The sequence below is a fragment of the Bos grunniens genome, chromosome 9 (genome assembly GCF_055505025.1).
Source record: "Bos grunniens cultivar Pamir isolate PY7600 chromosome 9, Bosgru_T2T1.0, whole genome shotgun sequence".
Lineage (NCBI taxonomy): Eukaryota > Metazoa > Chordata > Mammalia > Artiodactyla > Bovidae > Bos > Bos grunniens.
The window spans coordinates 18,482,989-18,498,664 of record NC_141173.1 but is presented as its reverse complement, the minus strand read 5'-3'; the positions used below and the strand labels follow the sequence as shown (position 1 = coordinate 18,498,664).

Sequence of the window (15,676 nt, the reverse complement as noted above, 5' to 3'; positions counted from 1 at the left end):
ACTATAGTAAAATGTTACAATCCAGAGAAGGACAGCTGCTCAGTACAGGTTTAAGAATCCAAAATAAGCTAACAATGAACCACCATCCTAGAAGGCTTATCAAGCTTTAATGACAATTAGAAAGGTATTTGTGAGTTTCATGAATTGCCAGGACAGCTGTTAAGGAGAGTGGCCTGCAAAGACAAAATTCCTGGGGGCAAAACCCAAGTGGTTCCTTCCTGGTTTGTCTGAGTTCCTCATCTCTAAAATGGAGAGAATAACGTTACCTCTCACATAGGGTTGTTGGGAGAATCAAATGAGTAAGTATACATAAAATGCTTAGATCAGTGTATCTGTTTATTATAAATATATGTATTTTGTATATAATAAATACTATATGAGTGTAACACTTAACACTTTTATGATTCCCTCCATTTTTAGTAGTCTTCTCTGTCCTCTTTATTTCCCATCCTATCCTACATCCAATTTCATTGCTGGCCAAAGGTGACTGCCAAGTCTTCATTGCTACAACATTTCTAAATACTGTTAATTCTAGCTTACATCATGCATTTATTCTTTTTTTTTTTTTTACCATTTTATTGAAACAGATATGTGTCTCATTTGATCCTCTTTTCACTAGCAAGAGATTTAGACCTCAATAATAAATATACTGCACAATTAACAGTGTTACAGACGGGAACACAGGATAATGAAGGATTAAGTATTGTAGAAATGACTGAAGTTGTGTTTACATAAAAGTGAAAAGTGTTAGTCACTCAGTCATGTCCAATTCTTTTTGACCCCATGGAGTGTAACCCACCAGGCTCCTCTGTGCATGGAATTCTCCAGGCAAGAATACTGGAGTGGGTCACCATTCCCTTCTCCAGGGGATCTTCCCAACCCAGTGACTGAACACAGGTCTCCCACATTGCAGGCAGACTCTTTACCAACTGAGCCACCAGGGAAGCCCAATACCAAATGGAAATCAAATGTATCTCCATATTGTACATTGATGATGACTCTAAAATCTTTTCTTTTGTAATAAATATACTTTTTTAGGCTAATTTTCAGACCATGAAGCTGTGAAGACTACTGGAATTATTCTTAGGGTCATTATGTTACTGAGTTTAAGCTCACTCTGCTTGCCACAGAAAAGGCCAGTAAGTTGGAGATGAGGTGTTGGGGAAAGGAATAATGACTTTATTTGGAAAGCTGGCAGACCGAGAAGATGGCAGATTAATGTCTCAGCATAATGATCTTATTGGGGTCTGGATGTCAGATTCTTTTTTAGAGTCAGAGAGAGAGCGGGGTGAGGAAGTAAAGTAAAAAGGTCACAAGTCTTGGAAATATCTCCTGGAATGGCCAGACTCAGAGAGGGAATGGATATGTTAATTTCTTCCCTCCTGTAGCCATCCACAAGTGGACAGGGTCAGGATGTTTCCCAGAATGGCCAGCCTCAGAGAGGGAATGGATGTGTTAATTTCTTCCCTCCTATAGCCATCCACAAGTGGGCAGGGTCAGAATGTTTCCTGAAACAAAGGTACTTTGGTTTAATATTCAGATAGAAGGGCAGGGTTCATTGAGGCAGGCCATTATGTACACACAGTATCCTTTTACTGAACAAAAGCAAAAGGAAGCAAAGGTTAAAGTAAGAGAAACATCCCAACAGGGAGTCAGATTTTGGTTCTTGCCTGTAACAATCATGTTGGCTGACTGCAGTGGGCAAAGGGCCACTGCTGTTGCTTATGTATTTACCAACCTCTTCTAACTATTACGGAAGAAAGAGGATGGGCTGATGTCATGGGATTTATACAGATCTTCAGAATTGTTCCCAGGAATTCAATACTAAAATAAATTCCTTCTAATTTAGGATCTAAAATACCCCTCTTACGTTCAACTAGTATGTGAGGTGGAACAAATTATTTGCCTTAATTCTCCACCTTCTCGTGGATCCAGTGCCCACTGCCATGTAACTTTGCAAATCTTCCTACTCAAGGTAGAGGGTACTTGTCTGTCCTTTTCCTCCGGGCTTGACCCTTTGATGTACCTGGTCCATACATGTGGGCCTAGCCCTTTTCCTCTCGCCTGCCTGCCACTGCCATAGCAGATCTTCCTGAGCAGTTGCTTCTCTCTCCTTCCACATGGGACCCAGAATAAGCACATGTGGACGAAAATAAAGCCCTGTATACAACACAGAGTCTAACCCGGTGGGATCTGCTGACGGCACAGAGTTTTCAGCAGGCGCAGATGAACTGACCCCCACGTGACCCACAGACATCTGAGAAAGCAACATTTATTGCTGTATACCATTAAGACTTAGTGGTTCTTTGTTATATAATAAAGTTGACTGATAAGATTTTGTTTCAGTATTACAAAAAAAAAGGTTTTATTTTTTGTAGAAAGATAGAAATAACTCCACAAATATGTATCAGGTAATAATAATGATTTTGTAAAATACCAATGACATTCAGGAAAGGTAATTAATTTATGAAACAATATCACATATAATCAATAAAGCAAATTTGTATTTGCTGTATTTGCTAAATTGCACTACATGAAAGTATATAATGTGTGCTAATTAAGTTAGTTGGTTATAATTTTAATAACTGACTTAATGTCAATGAAAGTGTGTAACTGAGAAATCCAACCAATACTTTAAATAAGTATAAATATACTTTTAATAAATATAAAGTATATTTCTAGACTGATGTTGGAATTTGTGAAAATGACTTAATGACTTAATTACATATAATAACTACATTTTAACAGTAACAGGAATATTTTATATAATCAACAATCAAAACAAACATTTGTTGAAAAACAAATGGAACATTTTAAATGACTAATATTTTCAAAAGGACTTGACAAATATGTTGATTATATGAAATTAAAGGCCATTAGCTTTACAAATGCTAACAACTTTTCTGTTTCTGCATGAACCCCATCTAAGACAATAGAAAATGAGTGAAACTAAGAAAAAAAGTTGAAAACAGTCTTATTTATAACCACTTATTTTAAATGCTCTGTTGATAAAGTAACAAAACATAAGACATCTTCTGTTACCTTTTAGCACCTGCTAAGCTGCTAAGTCACTTCAGTTGTGTCTGACTCTGTGTGACCCCATAGATGGCAGCCCACCAGGCTCCCCCGTCCCTGGGATTCTCCAGGCAAGAACACTGGAGTGGGTCGCCTTTTTGAAAATCTTTTAAAATGCAATTTTTTAATAAGAAAGACAATTAACGGTCCATTTTAGAGAATAACAGAGCTAGATGGCATTGAGTAAATGTATTGCAATACACAGTTCCGGAGGACTAAGCTGGGGGCGGGGGGGGCATTCTCAACTGAAACTGGCTGATTTTAGTAAAGAAATATGACTCATAATCTTTTTATACACAGTTTAGGATTATTAAATTAAATTAATGATTGTCTTTAGGGATCCATATAAAATGCTCATTTAAAAATATTCTTGAAAACATTTAAGCACAAGATCTTCATATATTCAACTTTAGTATGCTTCTGTTTATTTGGTAAACTGCTAAGGTAGTGAGTCATTTTCAACAGTTCCTATTTCTACTGAGTTCAAGAGAATGCCCAGTCTCCACAAATAAAAAGTAAATAAAGGAAATGCATCAGAGAGTTTGAAAACAGTTTCGTCATGCTTCTGAAGAAATTTCTTGATTTCTTGATCCTCATGCCCCGTTTTTGAAGAGTTGTCTTCTTTGTTTTCCTTTTGAAGAAGTTGCTCCAGAACCCAGAGCACAGAGAACATATTTTCATAGCGTGCCACATCATAATTGGCTCGTACCTACAGAAAAACAACAAACTCCTTTTAAAAAATATTGCAGTAGCTTAGCTAAGAAAAAGCCAAATAAAGGGATCAATTTTTTTTTTTTTTAAACAAAAACACTTGACTTATTTAACACCTTCTGTCTTCCTGTTCCTTTGACTGGGGTTGGGAGAGAAAGGAAAAAAATTTTCCAAAAACTTCATGATCTTGGTGCATGAGTTTCTTTCCTTACGTTTACAGAGTTCCAGACCTTTCTCTACATTGTTGCTATAATTTGTTACTGAGATGAATCTGAGAACACTTGGCAAAGAGTCTTACACACACCAAGTCTTGTGTGTTGAATTCAACCTCTCCCCAAAGATTTCCAAAGCCTGATACTTCTGTCAATAATAATACCAGGATCTTTGTTGGCTGGATTCTAGAAACACGTTTCAAAATATCAATATAACACAGTTCGAAAGTGCTTAGGGTTATGACCTGTAAACAACCAGATGTAATCTCATCCTGAGGCTATACAAGCCAGGAGGGAGTATGATTAAATTTGAATCAGATACATGGGTCATGAGAAAAAATGAATATGATTCTTGTAAAAATTATTTGGCTTAGATGGCTTTGGAAGGAATGATGCTAAAGCTGAAACTCTAGTACTTTGGCTACCTCATGCAAAGAGTTGACTCACTGGAAAAGACTCTGATGCTGAGAGGGATTGGGGGCAGGAGGAAAAGGGGACCACAGAGGATGAGATGCCTGGATAGCATCACCGACTCGATGGATGTAGTCTGAGTGAACTCCGGGAGATGGTGATGGACAGGGAGGCCTGGCGTGCTGAGATTCATGTGGTTGCAAAGAGTCAGACATGACTGAGCGACTGAACTGAACTGAACTAGATGGCTGAAAGTGAGATAAATCAAAGGAAGCCCTAAAAACTGCACAAAGGAAAACAGAACATAAGGGAATACAAGAAGTACGTAACGATATAAATTGGCTTTCTCATTTGCTTATTAAGAAATAGTCTGGAAACATTCACCAAATTTATCCACTATTCAGTTCAGTTCAGTCGCTCAGTCATGTCCAACTCTTTGTGACCCCATGAATCGCAGCACGCCAGGCCTCCCTGTCCATCACCAACTGCCGGAGTTCACCCAGACTCAAGTCCATCGAGTCAGTGATGCCATCCAGCCATCTCATCCTCTGTCATCCCCTTCTCCTCCTGCCCCCAATCCCTCCCAGCATCAGAGTCTTTTCCAATGAGTCAACTCTTCACATGAGGTGGCCAAAGGACTGGAGTTTCAGCTTCAGCATCATTCCTTCCAAAGAAATCCCAGGGATGATCTCCTTCAGAATGGACTGGTTGGATCTCCTTGCAGTCCAAGGGACTCTCAAGAGTCTTCTCCAACACCACAGTTCAAAAGCATCAATTCTTTGGCACTCAGCCTTCTTCACAGTCCAACTCTCACATCCATACATGACCACAGGAAAAACCATAGCCTTGACTAGATGGACCTTTGTTGGCAAATGTCTCTGCTTTTGAATATGCTATCTAGGTTGGTCATAATTTTCCTTCCAAGGAGTAAGCGTCTTTTAATTTCATGGCTGCAGTCACCATCTGCAGTGATTTTGGAGCCCCCCAAAAAACAAAGTCTGACACTGTTTCCACTGTTTCCCCATCTATTTATCCACTATAGTAATACACAAATGAAGAAACATTCTTTTGGAGCCCAGAGGAATGTATCTTCAACAAGGCTGTCTGATAAAGAAACAAGTATATACAGATAACTGCTACCTTCTATTTTTAATTGAGGTATAATTGACATAACATCATATTAGTTTTATGTATACAATGTACTGATACAATACTTGTATATACTGCAAAATGATTTCCACAGGAAGTCCAGTTAACACCAGCACTCAGTTACAAAATTCCCATGCTAATAAATTTCAAGATTGATTTTCCTAGCCACTTTAAAATATGCAATACAGGGTTATTAACTATAGTCACCATGCTGTACATCTGCATTCAACCCTTTTTCATTTTACAACTGGAAATCTGCACCTTTTGACTCCTTTGACCCATTCTGCACCAGAATTTCACCTCAGTTCAGTTCAGTCGCTCAGTCATGTCCGACTCTTTGCGACCCCATGGACTGCAGCATGCCAGGCCTCCCTGTCCATCACCAACTCCTGGAGCCTACCCAAACTCATGTCTATTGAGTTGGTGATGCCATCCAACCATCTCATCCTCTGTTGTCCCCTTCTCCTCCTGCCCTCAATCTTTCCCAGCATCAGGGTCTTTTCCAGTGAGTCAGCTCTTTGCATTAGGTGGCCAAAGTATTGGAGATTCAGCTTCAACATCAGTCCTTCATATGAACACCTAGGACTGATCTCCTGTAGGATGGAATGGTTGGATCTCCTTGCAGTCCAAGGGACTCTCAAGAGTCTTCTCCAACACCACAGTTCAAAAGCATCAATTCTTCGGTGCTCAGCTTTCTTCACAGTCCAACTCTCACATGCATACATGACCACAGGGAAAACCATAGCCTTGACTAGCGGGAGCTTTGTCAGCAAAGTAATGTCTCTGTTGTTTAATATGTTGTCTAGTTAGTCATAACTTTCCTTCCAAGGAGTAAACGTCTTTTAATTTCATGGCTGCAGTCACCATCCACAGTGGTTTTGGAGCCCAGAAAAATAAAGTCGGACACTGTTTCCACTATTTCCCCATCTATTTGCCATGAAGAGATGGGACTGGATGCCATGATCTTAGTTTTCCGAATGTTGCGCTTTAAGCCAACTTTTTCACTCTCCTCTTTCACTTTCATCAAGAGGCTCTTTAGTTCTTCATTTTCTGCCATAAGGGTGGTGGCATCTGCATATCTGAGGTTATTGATATTTCTTCCGGCAATCTTTATTCAAGCTTGTGCTTCTTCCAGCCCAGTGTTTCTCATGATGTATTCTCCATATAAGTTAAATAAGCAGGGTGACAATATACAGCCTTGATGTACTCCTTTTCCTATCTGGAACCAGTCTGTAGTTCCATGTCCAGTTCTAACTGTTGCTTCCTGACCTGCATACAGGTTTCTCAAGAGGCAGGTCAGGTGGTCTGGTATTCCCATCTCTTTCAGAATTTTCCACAGTTTATTGTGATCTACAGAGTCAAAGGCTTTGGCATAGTCAATGAAGCAGAAATAGATGTTTTTCTTGAACTCTCTTGCTTTCTTGATGATCCAATCGATGTTGGCAATTTGATCTCTGGTTCCTCTGCCTTTTCTGAAGTTCACGATTCACGTATTGCTGAAGCGTGGCTTGGAGAATTTTCAGCATTACTTTACTAGTATGTGAGATGAGTGCAATTGAGCGATAGTTTGAACATTCTTTGGCATTTCCTTTCTTTGGGATTGGAATGAAAACTGACATTTTCCAGTCCTGTGGCCATTGCTGAGTTTTCCAAAATTGTTGACATACTGAGTGCAGCACTTTTACAGCATCATCTTTTAAGGTTTGAAATAGCTCAACTGGGATTCCATCACCTCCTCTACCTTTGTTCATAGTGATGCTTCCTAAGGCCCACTTGACTTCACATTCCAGGATCTGACACTAGGTGAGTGAATACACCATCGTGATTAACTGGGTCATGATCTTTTCTGTACAGTTCTTCTGTGTATTCTTGCCACCTCTTCTTAATATCTTCTGCTTCTATCAGGTCCCTACCATTTCTGTCCTTTATTGAGCCCATCTTCGCATGAAATATTCCCTTGGTATGTCTTATTTTCCTGAAGATATCTCTAGTCTTTCCCATTCTATTGTTTTCCTCTGTTTCTTTGCATTGATCACTGAGAAAGGCTTTCTTATCTCTCCTTGCTATTCTTTGGAACTCTGCATTCAAATGGGTATATCTTTTTCTCCTTTGCTTTTCACTTCTCTTCATTTCACTGCTATTTGTAAGGTGTCCTCAGAAAGCCATTTTGCCTTTTTGCATTTCTTTTCCATGGGGATGGTCTTGATCCCTGTCTCCTGTACAATGTCACGAACCTCCATCCATAGTTCATCAGGCACTCTATCAGATCTAGTCCCTTAAATCTATTCCTCATTTCCACTGTATAATCATAAGGAGTTTGATTTAGGTCATACCTGAATGGTCTAGTGGTTTTCCCCACTTTACTCAATTTAAGTCTGAATTTGGCAACAAGGAATTTATGATCTGAGCCACAGTCCGCTCCTGGTCTTGTTTTTGCTGACTGTATAGAGCTTCTCCATCTTTGGCTGCAAAGAATATAATCAATCTGATTTCGGTGTTGACCTTCTGGTGATATTTATGTGTAGAGTCTTCTCTTGTGTTGTTGGAAGAGGGTGTTTGCTATGACCAGTGTGTTCTCTTGGCAAAACTCTATTAGCCTTTGCCCTGATTCATTGTGTACTCCAAAGCCAAATCTGCCTGTTACTCCAGGTGTTTCTTGACTTCCTACTTTTGCATTCCAGTCCCCTATAATGAAAAGGACATCTGTTTTGGGTGTTAGTTCTAAAAGGTCTTGTTGGTCTTCATAGAACCATTCAACTTCAGCTTCTTTGGCATTAGTGGTTGGAGCATATACTTGGATTACTGTGATATTGAATGGTTTGCCTTGGAAATGAACAGAGATCATTCTGTTGTTTTTGAGATTGCATCCAAGTACTGCATTTTGGACTCTTTTGTTGACTACGATGGCTACTCCATTTCGTCTAAGGGAGTCCTGCCCACAGTAGTAGATATAATGGTCATATGAGTTAAATTCCCTCATTCCAGTCCATTTTAGTTTGCTGATTCCTAGAATGTCGACATTCACTCTTGCCATCTCCTGCTTGACCACTTCCAGTTTGCCTTGCTTCTTGGACCTAACATTCCAGGTTCCTATGCAATATTGCTCTTTACAGCATTGGTCCTTGCTTCTATCACCAGTCACATCCAAAACTGGGTGTTGTTTTTGCTTTGGCTCCATCCCTTCATTCTTTCTGAATTTATTTTTCCACTGATCTCTAGTAGCATATTCGGCACCTACCGACCTGGGGAGTTCATTGTTCCATGTCCTATCTTTTTGCCTTTTCATACTGTTCACAGGGTTCTCAAGGCAAGAATACTGGTTTGCCATTCCCTTCTCCAGTGGACCTCATTCTGTCAGACCTCTCCACCGTGACCCATCTGTCTTGCTGGCCCCACATGGCATGGCCTACCTTCACTGAGGCTGTGGTCCATGTGATCAGATTGGCTAGTAGTCTGTATTGTGGTTTCAGTCTGTCTGCCCTCTGATGATCTCTCTCAGTGCCTACCACCTTACTTGGGTTTCTCTTACCTTGGACGTGGGGTATCTCTTCACCTCAGGAAACCACACATCTGTTTTGTTTTTGGAGCTCAGTTGTTTGTCTGTTTTTTGGTTCTACATATAAAAGGGACCATACAGTGTTTATCTTTTACTATTTGACTTATTTCACTTAGCATAATGCCTAAGGTCCATCTATGTTGTTGCGAACAGAACAATTCCATTATTTTTTATGGCTGAATAACAGTCAATTTCATACATGTATATGTACCCAATCTTTTTTTATTTATTCATCCATGGATGGCATTTAGGTTGTTTCCGTGTCTTGGCTATTTGGCTATTGTAAATAATGCTGCAATGGACATAGGTGTACACATACTATTTTAAATTAGTGTTTCAAGTTAGTTAACACTAATACTCAGGAGTGGGAACTGTTGGATCATATAGTAGCTCTGTTTTTAAGTTTTTGAGGAAATTCCACACTGTTTTCCATAGTGGCTGCGCCAGTTTAGATTCACACCAGCAGTGCACACGGGTTCCCTTTTTCTCCACACCCTCACCATCGTCTGTGTTTTGATACTCTGGGAGTTGGTGATGGACAGGGAGGCCTGGTGTGCTGCGGTTCATGGGGTCGCAAAGAGTCGGACATGACTGAGTGACTGAACTGAACTGAACTGAATAACCATTCTAACAAGTATAAGGTGATATCTCACTATGGTTTTAAATTTCATTTTTCTGATGATTAGTGATGTTGAGTATCTTCTCATGTACCTGTTGGCCAGGTTTATGTCTTTGGAAAAATGTCTATTCAGCTCTTCTATTTTTTAGTTGAACTGTTTTTTGCTACTGAGATATGTAAATTCTTTATGTATTTTGGATATTAGCCTCTTAACAGGTATATTTATTGGAAGCCACCAGTTTCCCTGGTGCCTCAGATGGTAAAGCATCTGCCTACAATGCGGGAGACCTGGGTTCAATCCCTGGGTTGAGAAGATCTCCTGGAGAAGGAAATGGCAACCCACTCCAGTATTCTTGCCTGGAAAATCCCATGGATGGACGATCCTGGTAGGCTACAGTCCATGGGGTCACTAAGAGTCAGACACGACTGAGCGACTTCACTTCACTTCATTGGAAGGACTGATGCTGAAGCTCCGATACTTTGGCCACCTGACGCAAAGAGCTGACTCACTGGAAAGGACCCTGATGCTGGGAAAGATTGGGGGCAGGAAGAGAAGGAGGTGATAGAGGATGAGACAGCTGAATGGTATCACTGATTCAACGGACATGAGCTTGAGCAAACTCTTAGAAATAGTGAAGGACAGAGAAGCCTGGCGTGCTACAGTACACGGGGTCACAAGGAGTCAGAAACTACATAATGACTGAACAACTACAATATGATTTGCAAACATTTTCTCTTTGTTGATTTTCTTTGCTTTGCTGAAGCTTGCCCATGATGATTTCTCATTTTGGTATGAACCTCAGAAAACAGCTGCCAAGACTGATGTCAGGGAGCTCACTTCCTATGTTTCTTCCAGGAGTTTTAAGGGTGTAAAGCAGGTAGAGTGTATCTTGGTTCCTTTCTACTTGCTTTGAGAATCTCTCTTTGGGGACGGTTAGTTCTGCTTCAAGGTGGGCTGGGGTCCCACTTTTCTGTGCTGTTGTGGACTTTACTTTTACCAGAATTTGTCTGCTCTGGGTTTCACTTTTACCCTAAATGTTCATTCTTGTAATAATTAAATGGATGAACTCTTTTGCTCCAAGATATTTACATCTCATAAAACATTAACTTGAAATTAACTCCTCTCTTTGGAGACAATATACATTTAACTTACAAGCCGCAGTAGCCCTCCTGCTCAACGTGATTAAGAAGACAGCATGTCTGTGGGGGGAGGTCTTTCCTATAGTTCCCAAATTTTATCACACTGGCAGCTGCCCACTCTGCCTAATCATATGTTCAGAAACTTTCTGAATTAGTGCATAAGCTGAATAAAAAGTAAAATAAATGGTATTAACATGACAGTTGATACCCTTCTACTGTATTTTGGGGTAATTTTTACATTCTTGGTGTCAAATTAAACTGAACCACACCAGCACAGGAAAATCCCCAACAGAGGTAAAATACAGTCACCTGGAAAATGCTCCAGTGCTTTGCCTGAACACACACTAGGAAGACAGAATGAAACCCAGAACACAAGCACAATGGCTCTGTACATTCAACAGAAGGCGATCAGCTTTTCTCTCTATCTTGGTCTTTTAGAACCGAAGGGAAGTTGAGAGGCAGCTTCTATAGTCCCATGACTGCTTATTACTCTCCCATTTTGTAGACTAGGGGGCCTTTGGAAGAGGAAATACTTCTCTGGTAGGAAAATCATCATATATTTTTGTAGGTTACTTTCAGAATTAAACATGTTTTACATCTATTTTTCTATTTCTGAGTTGGGCCTGTGAAAGTCAAAGTATACTAACATTTATTTGGGTAGTGAAGAAATATTAATATTTCTTTACATGCTGCAAAATGTTACCTCAAAACTTACATTATGTAATTCATGCTACAGACAAATGGTGCCTGTTTCCTAATTGTTGTTTCAGTTGAAATTCGTCTAGGTTAACTTGACATTTTTGTAAACACTTAATATCTTTGAAGTAGCTATATCTACTTGTTTACCCTCTTCCCATTTATCCCTCCTTTTTCATCAACAGAACCTCAGTTTTGTTCAGAATGACAATGGATCAACTAAAAATGTCTATTTTTCAGTCTCTCTTAAGGCTAATTCTGGTCAAACAGATGTAAATATAAGTGACTGGTTAGGGCTTCTGGGAAAGCTCTTTAATAGCAGGAAAACCCAGTGGAATGCCCTTTAGCCTTCTCTCTTCACCACTGTTTCTGCTTGGAAGAAAAGGTGCAATACTTGGAGGTTCAACAGCCTTATTGTGAACATGAGGATGAAGGCTGCCCATGGATCAGTAGCAAAGGCCAGATTCTAGAAAGCACTGTGCAGCTCGATTTACCCATGAGGGATGACTGTATCTTGCTGCACTGTGCCGGGGTTCCCTTTTTCTGTTTTGGTCTTTTAAAATCGTAACCTTGAAACTTCATCTAGGCAGGAAGGAAATTAAATTTCCTTTGTCTTAGAAAGATGCTGCCTACTATCTCTGACACAGAAGGACAGAGATGCCTAAAGGGACACAGATGCCAAAGCTAGGCACTCCTTGGAAGCCGATCACATAACAAAAGTTACTGTACATTGAGGTGTGGCTCACAGTTTACTGCTGAAAACTGAGAATGTAACAGTTCATTACATTCAACAGTTTGATAATTTATGTGGGCTAGCCAAGAGCATGCAGAAGTACAGTCTGACACTTTCAGAAATAAGCATGCAGCTACAGAAAGGATGAAAACACAACATGACATTATTCTAATTGCTGCAAATGCAAGAGATGAAGGAGAAAATTGGATCATTACAGGGCAGGAGCCAAATCAAAGAGTCTAGGTGCCTATCTAAATGTTACATTAAATGTTCACAGAATATAATATGCCATTGGCTCCGTACCCCACATGCCAGATTTTATTAGACAGAGGCAATAAATAAGATACAATTATAATAAGTAGTTTCTAAGAGAATGAATTCAACACAATACTATAAAGGAAAAGGTCAGTTGTCACCGTGATGATTAAGTGAAAAACATATCCCTAAGTTTTAAAAACTCAGCCTTTTTTAACTATTAGAAGGCAGTAGATTTCAATCAAGGAGCTGAGGAGGATGAAGTTAACTCTCTATCAGCTACTTACTATGCAGCTTTAGCTTCTAAAGCACAGGAAAAGGCAGTGAGAGAGCTCAGCACAATACTGCACGTGGCCCAGCTACAAACAGTGCCTGAGAACACAGAAGAACCACGTGCATAATACACATATGACACACACACACACACACACAATTAATGAACTTATGTTTGCAACAGAATCATACAACCTTGGTGCCAGATCCATACTGAGGGAGTAGAAGGCACAGGCTGATCAGAGCTGAGTAGTTAATTAGGGAAGATTTCTTAGAGATGAATTGTGAGCCAAGGTTCAAAGGGAGTGAAGGATAGAGACTGGTCAATGACCTTTTGATCAAACTGCCAAGTCAAAAAGAATAAAAAGGATCCAATGGGCATTAATCCATCTTACTTTATCCAGATAATGGCATAGTTAATCTGCCTAAAACTCTGCATTCTGGAGACTGGTTCCAAGGGGCTTATGTCTAATTTGTGGGTAACTTAGATTAAAAGTTCAAAGCATTAAAAGGGCTAGCATTTGGGATCTTGACATTTTGCCATGTTTCCAAGAGGAAGTAATTTAATAAGTGTGAAACATGTATACATAAAAATATCAATTAAAGGGATATATATGACATAATTAAAAATCTGTCTTAATTAGCCTTGTTTAAAAAATGATGGTTTTCTACCTTGAATAGCCAAAGCAATCTTGAGAAAGAAAAATGGAATTGGAGGAATCAACCTGCCTGACTTCAGGCTCTACTACAAAGCCACAGTCATCAAGACAGTATGGTACTGGCACAAAGACAGAAATATAGATCAATGGATCAAAATAGAAAGCCCAGAGATAAATCCACGCACCTATGGACACCTTATCTTTGACAAAGGAGGCAAGAATATACAATGGATTAAAGACAATCTCTTTAACAAGTGGTGCTGGGAAAACTGGTCAACCACTTGTAAAAGAATGAAACTAGAACACTTTCTAACACCATACACAAAAATAAACTCAAAATGGATTAAAGATCTAAACGTAAGACCAGAAACTATAAAACTCCTAGAAGAGAACATAGGCAAAACACTCTCCGACATATATCACAACAGGATCCTCTATGACCCACCTCCCAGAATATTGGAAATAAAAGCAAATAAACAAATGGGACCTAATTAAACTTAAAAGCTTCTGCACAACAAAGGAAACTATAAGCAAGGTGAAAAGACAGCCTTCAGAATGGGAGAAAATAATAGCAAATGAAGCAACTGACAAACAACTAATTTCAAAAATATACAAGCAACTCCTACAGCTCAATTCCAGAAAAATAAATGACTCAATCATAAAATGAGCCAAAGAACTAAACAGACATTTCTCCAAAGAAGACATACAGATGGCTAACAAACATAAAAAGATGCTCAACATTACCCATTATCAGAGAAATGCAAATCAAAACCACTATAAGGTACCATTTCACGCCAGTCAGAATGGCTGCGATCCAAAAGTCTACAAGCAATAAATGCTGGAGAGGGTGTGGACAAAAGAGAACCCTCTTACACTGTCGGTGGGAATGCAAACTAGTACAGCCACTATGGAGAACAGTGTGGAGATTCCTTAAAAAACTGGAAATAGAACTGTGTTATGATCCAGCAATTCCACTGCTGGGCATCACACTGAGGAAACCAGAAGGGAAAGAGACACGTGTATCTCAATGTTCATCGCAGCACTGTTTATAATAGCCAGGACATGGAAGCAACCTAGATGTCCATCAGCAGATGAATGGATAAGAAAGCTGTGATACATATACACAATGGAGTATTACTCAGCCATTAAAAAGAATACATTTGAATCAGTTCTAATGAGGTAGATGAAACTGGAGCCTATTATACAGAGTGAAGTAAGCCAGAAAGAAAAACACCAATACAGTATACTAACGCATATATATGGAATTTAGAAAGATGGTAACAATAACCCTGTATACGAGACAGCAAAAGAGACACTGATGTATAGAACAGTCTTTTGGACTCTGTGGGAGACGGAAAGGGTGGGACGATTTGGGAGAATGTATAGTATCATGTATGAAACGAGTTGCCAGTCCAGGTTCGATGCACGATACTGGATGCTTGGGGCTGGTGCACTGGGATGACCCAGAGGGATGGTATGGGGAGGGAGGAGGGAGGAGGGTTCAGAATGGGGAACACATGTATACCTATGGCGGATTCATTTTGATATATGGCAAAACCAATACAATATTGTAAAGTTCAAAAATAAAATAATAAAAAAAAAATGATGGTTTTCTCATTAACCAACTTTACCTACTTCTCTGAAATCTGTTTCTTGAGGCTCAATATTAAAGACAGCACAGGATCACAAACTTTCAAATAAGTATTACCTATCATCATCATCATCATCATTATGTTTTTACCCAAAGTGAAAAAGTTATCACCTTATCCATAAGGTTCTCTGAAGCTAGAAGAAAGCTACTGGTATTACTCAAGTACTGTACCATGGTCAACTGTTGGGAGCATTTCAAGTTCATTGTGAACTATTCCTGTAGAGGTGTGTAAGAATCTGATGATGCACCTTTATCTTCTTTCCTCTACCAAGGAAACTCTTCATAGATAGTAGTCAGCCAGCAGACAATTCCTTTTAGCACAGAAGCATCATAAGTGTTAGTTACTTAGTCATGTCCATAACGAGAAACCTAGATGTACAATTATTTTAACATCTTTCTGATATCAGAAGGACCGGGGAAGAGGAGTATGTTTGGGTTAAACACAGTGTTTTAAAGGAAATATAAAAAAGGTCCAGTTATTTGACTTGTGTGAGATGGATCAAACTGTCCAAGTCTCGTTGTTGATGCTCAGTCAC

The 15,676-nt window shown here is 39.5% G+C and overlaps 1 protein-coding gene across 2 annotated transcripts in view; it reads right to left on the bottom strand.

Annotated features, from left to right (window-relative positions):
• Positions 1-2,335: 2,335 nt before the first annotated feature.
• The window catches only part of MEI4 (meiotic double-stranded break formation protein 4), a 251,927-nt gene continuing 238,586 nt past the window's right edge, over positions 2,336-15,676 (bottom strand). For both annotated transcript variants that reach the window (XM_086316889.1, XM_086316888.1), the window contains exon 5: positions 2,336-3,784. In XM_086316889.1, coding sequence (XP_086173015.1) covers positions 3,515-3,784 — 270 coding nt within the window. In that variant the 3' untranslated portion in view covers positions 2,336-3,514. The remainder of the gene's footprint in view (positions 3,785-15,676) is intronic.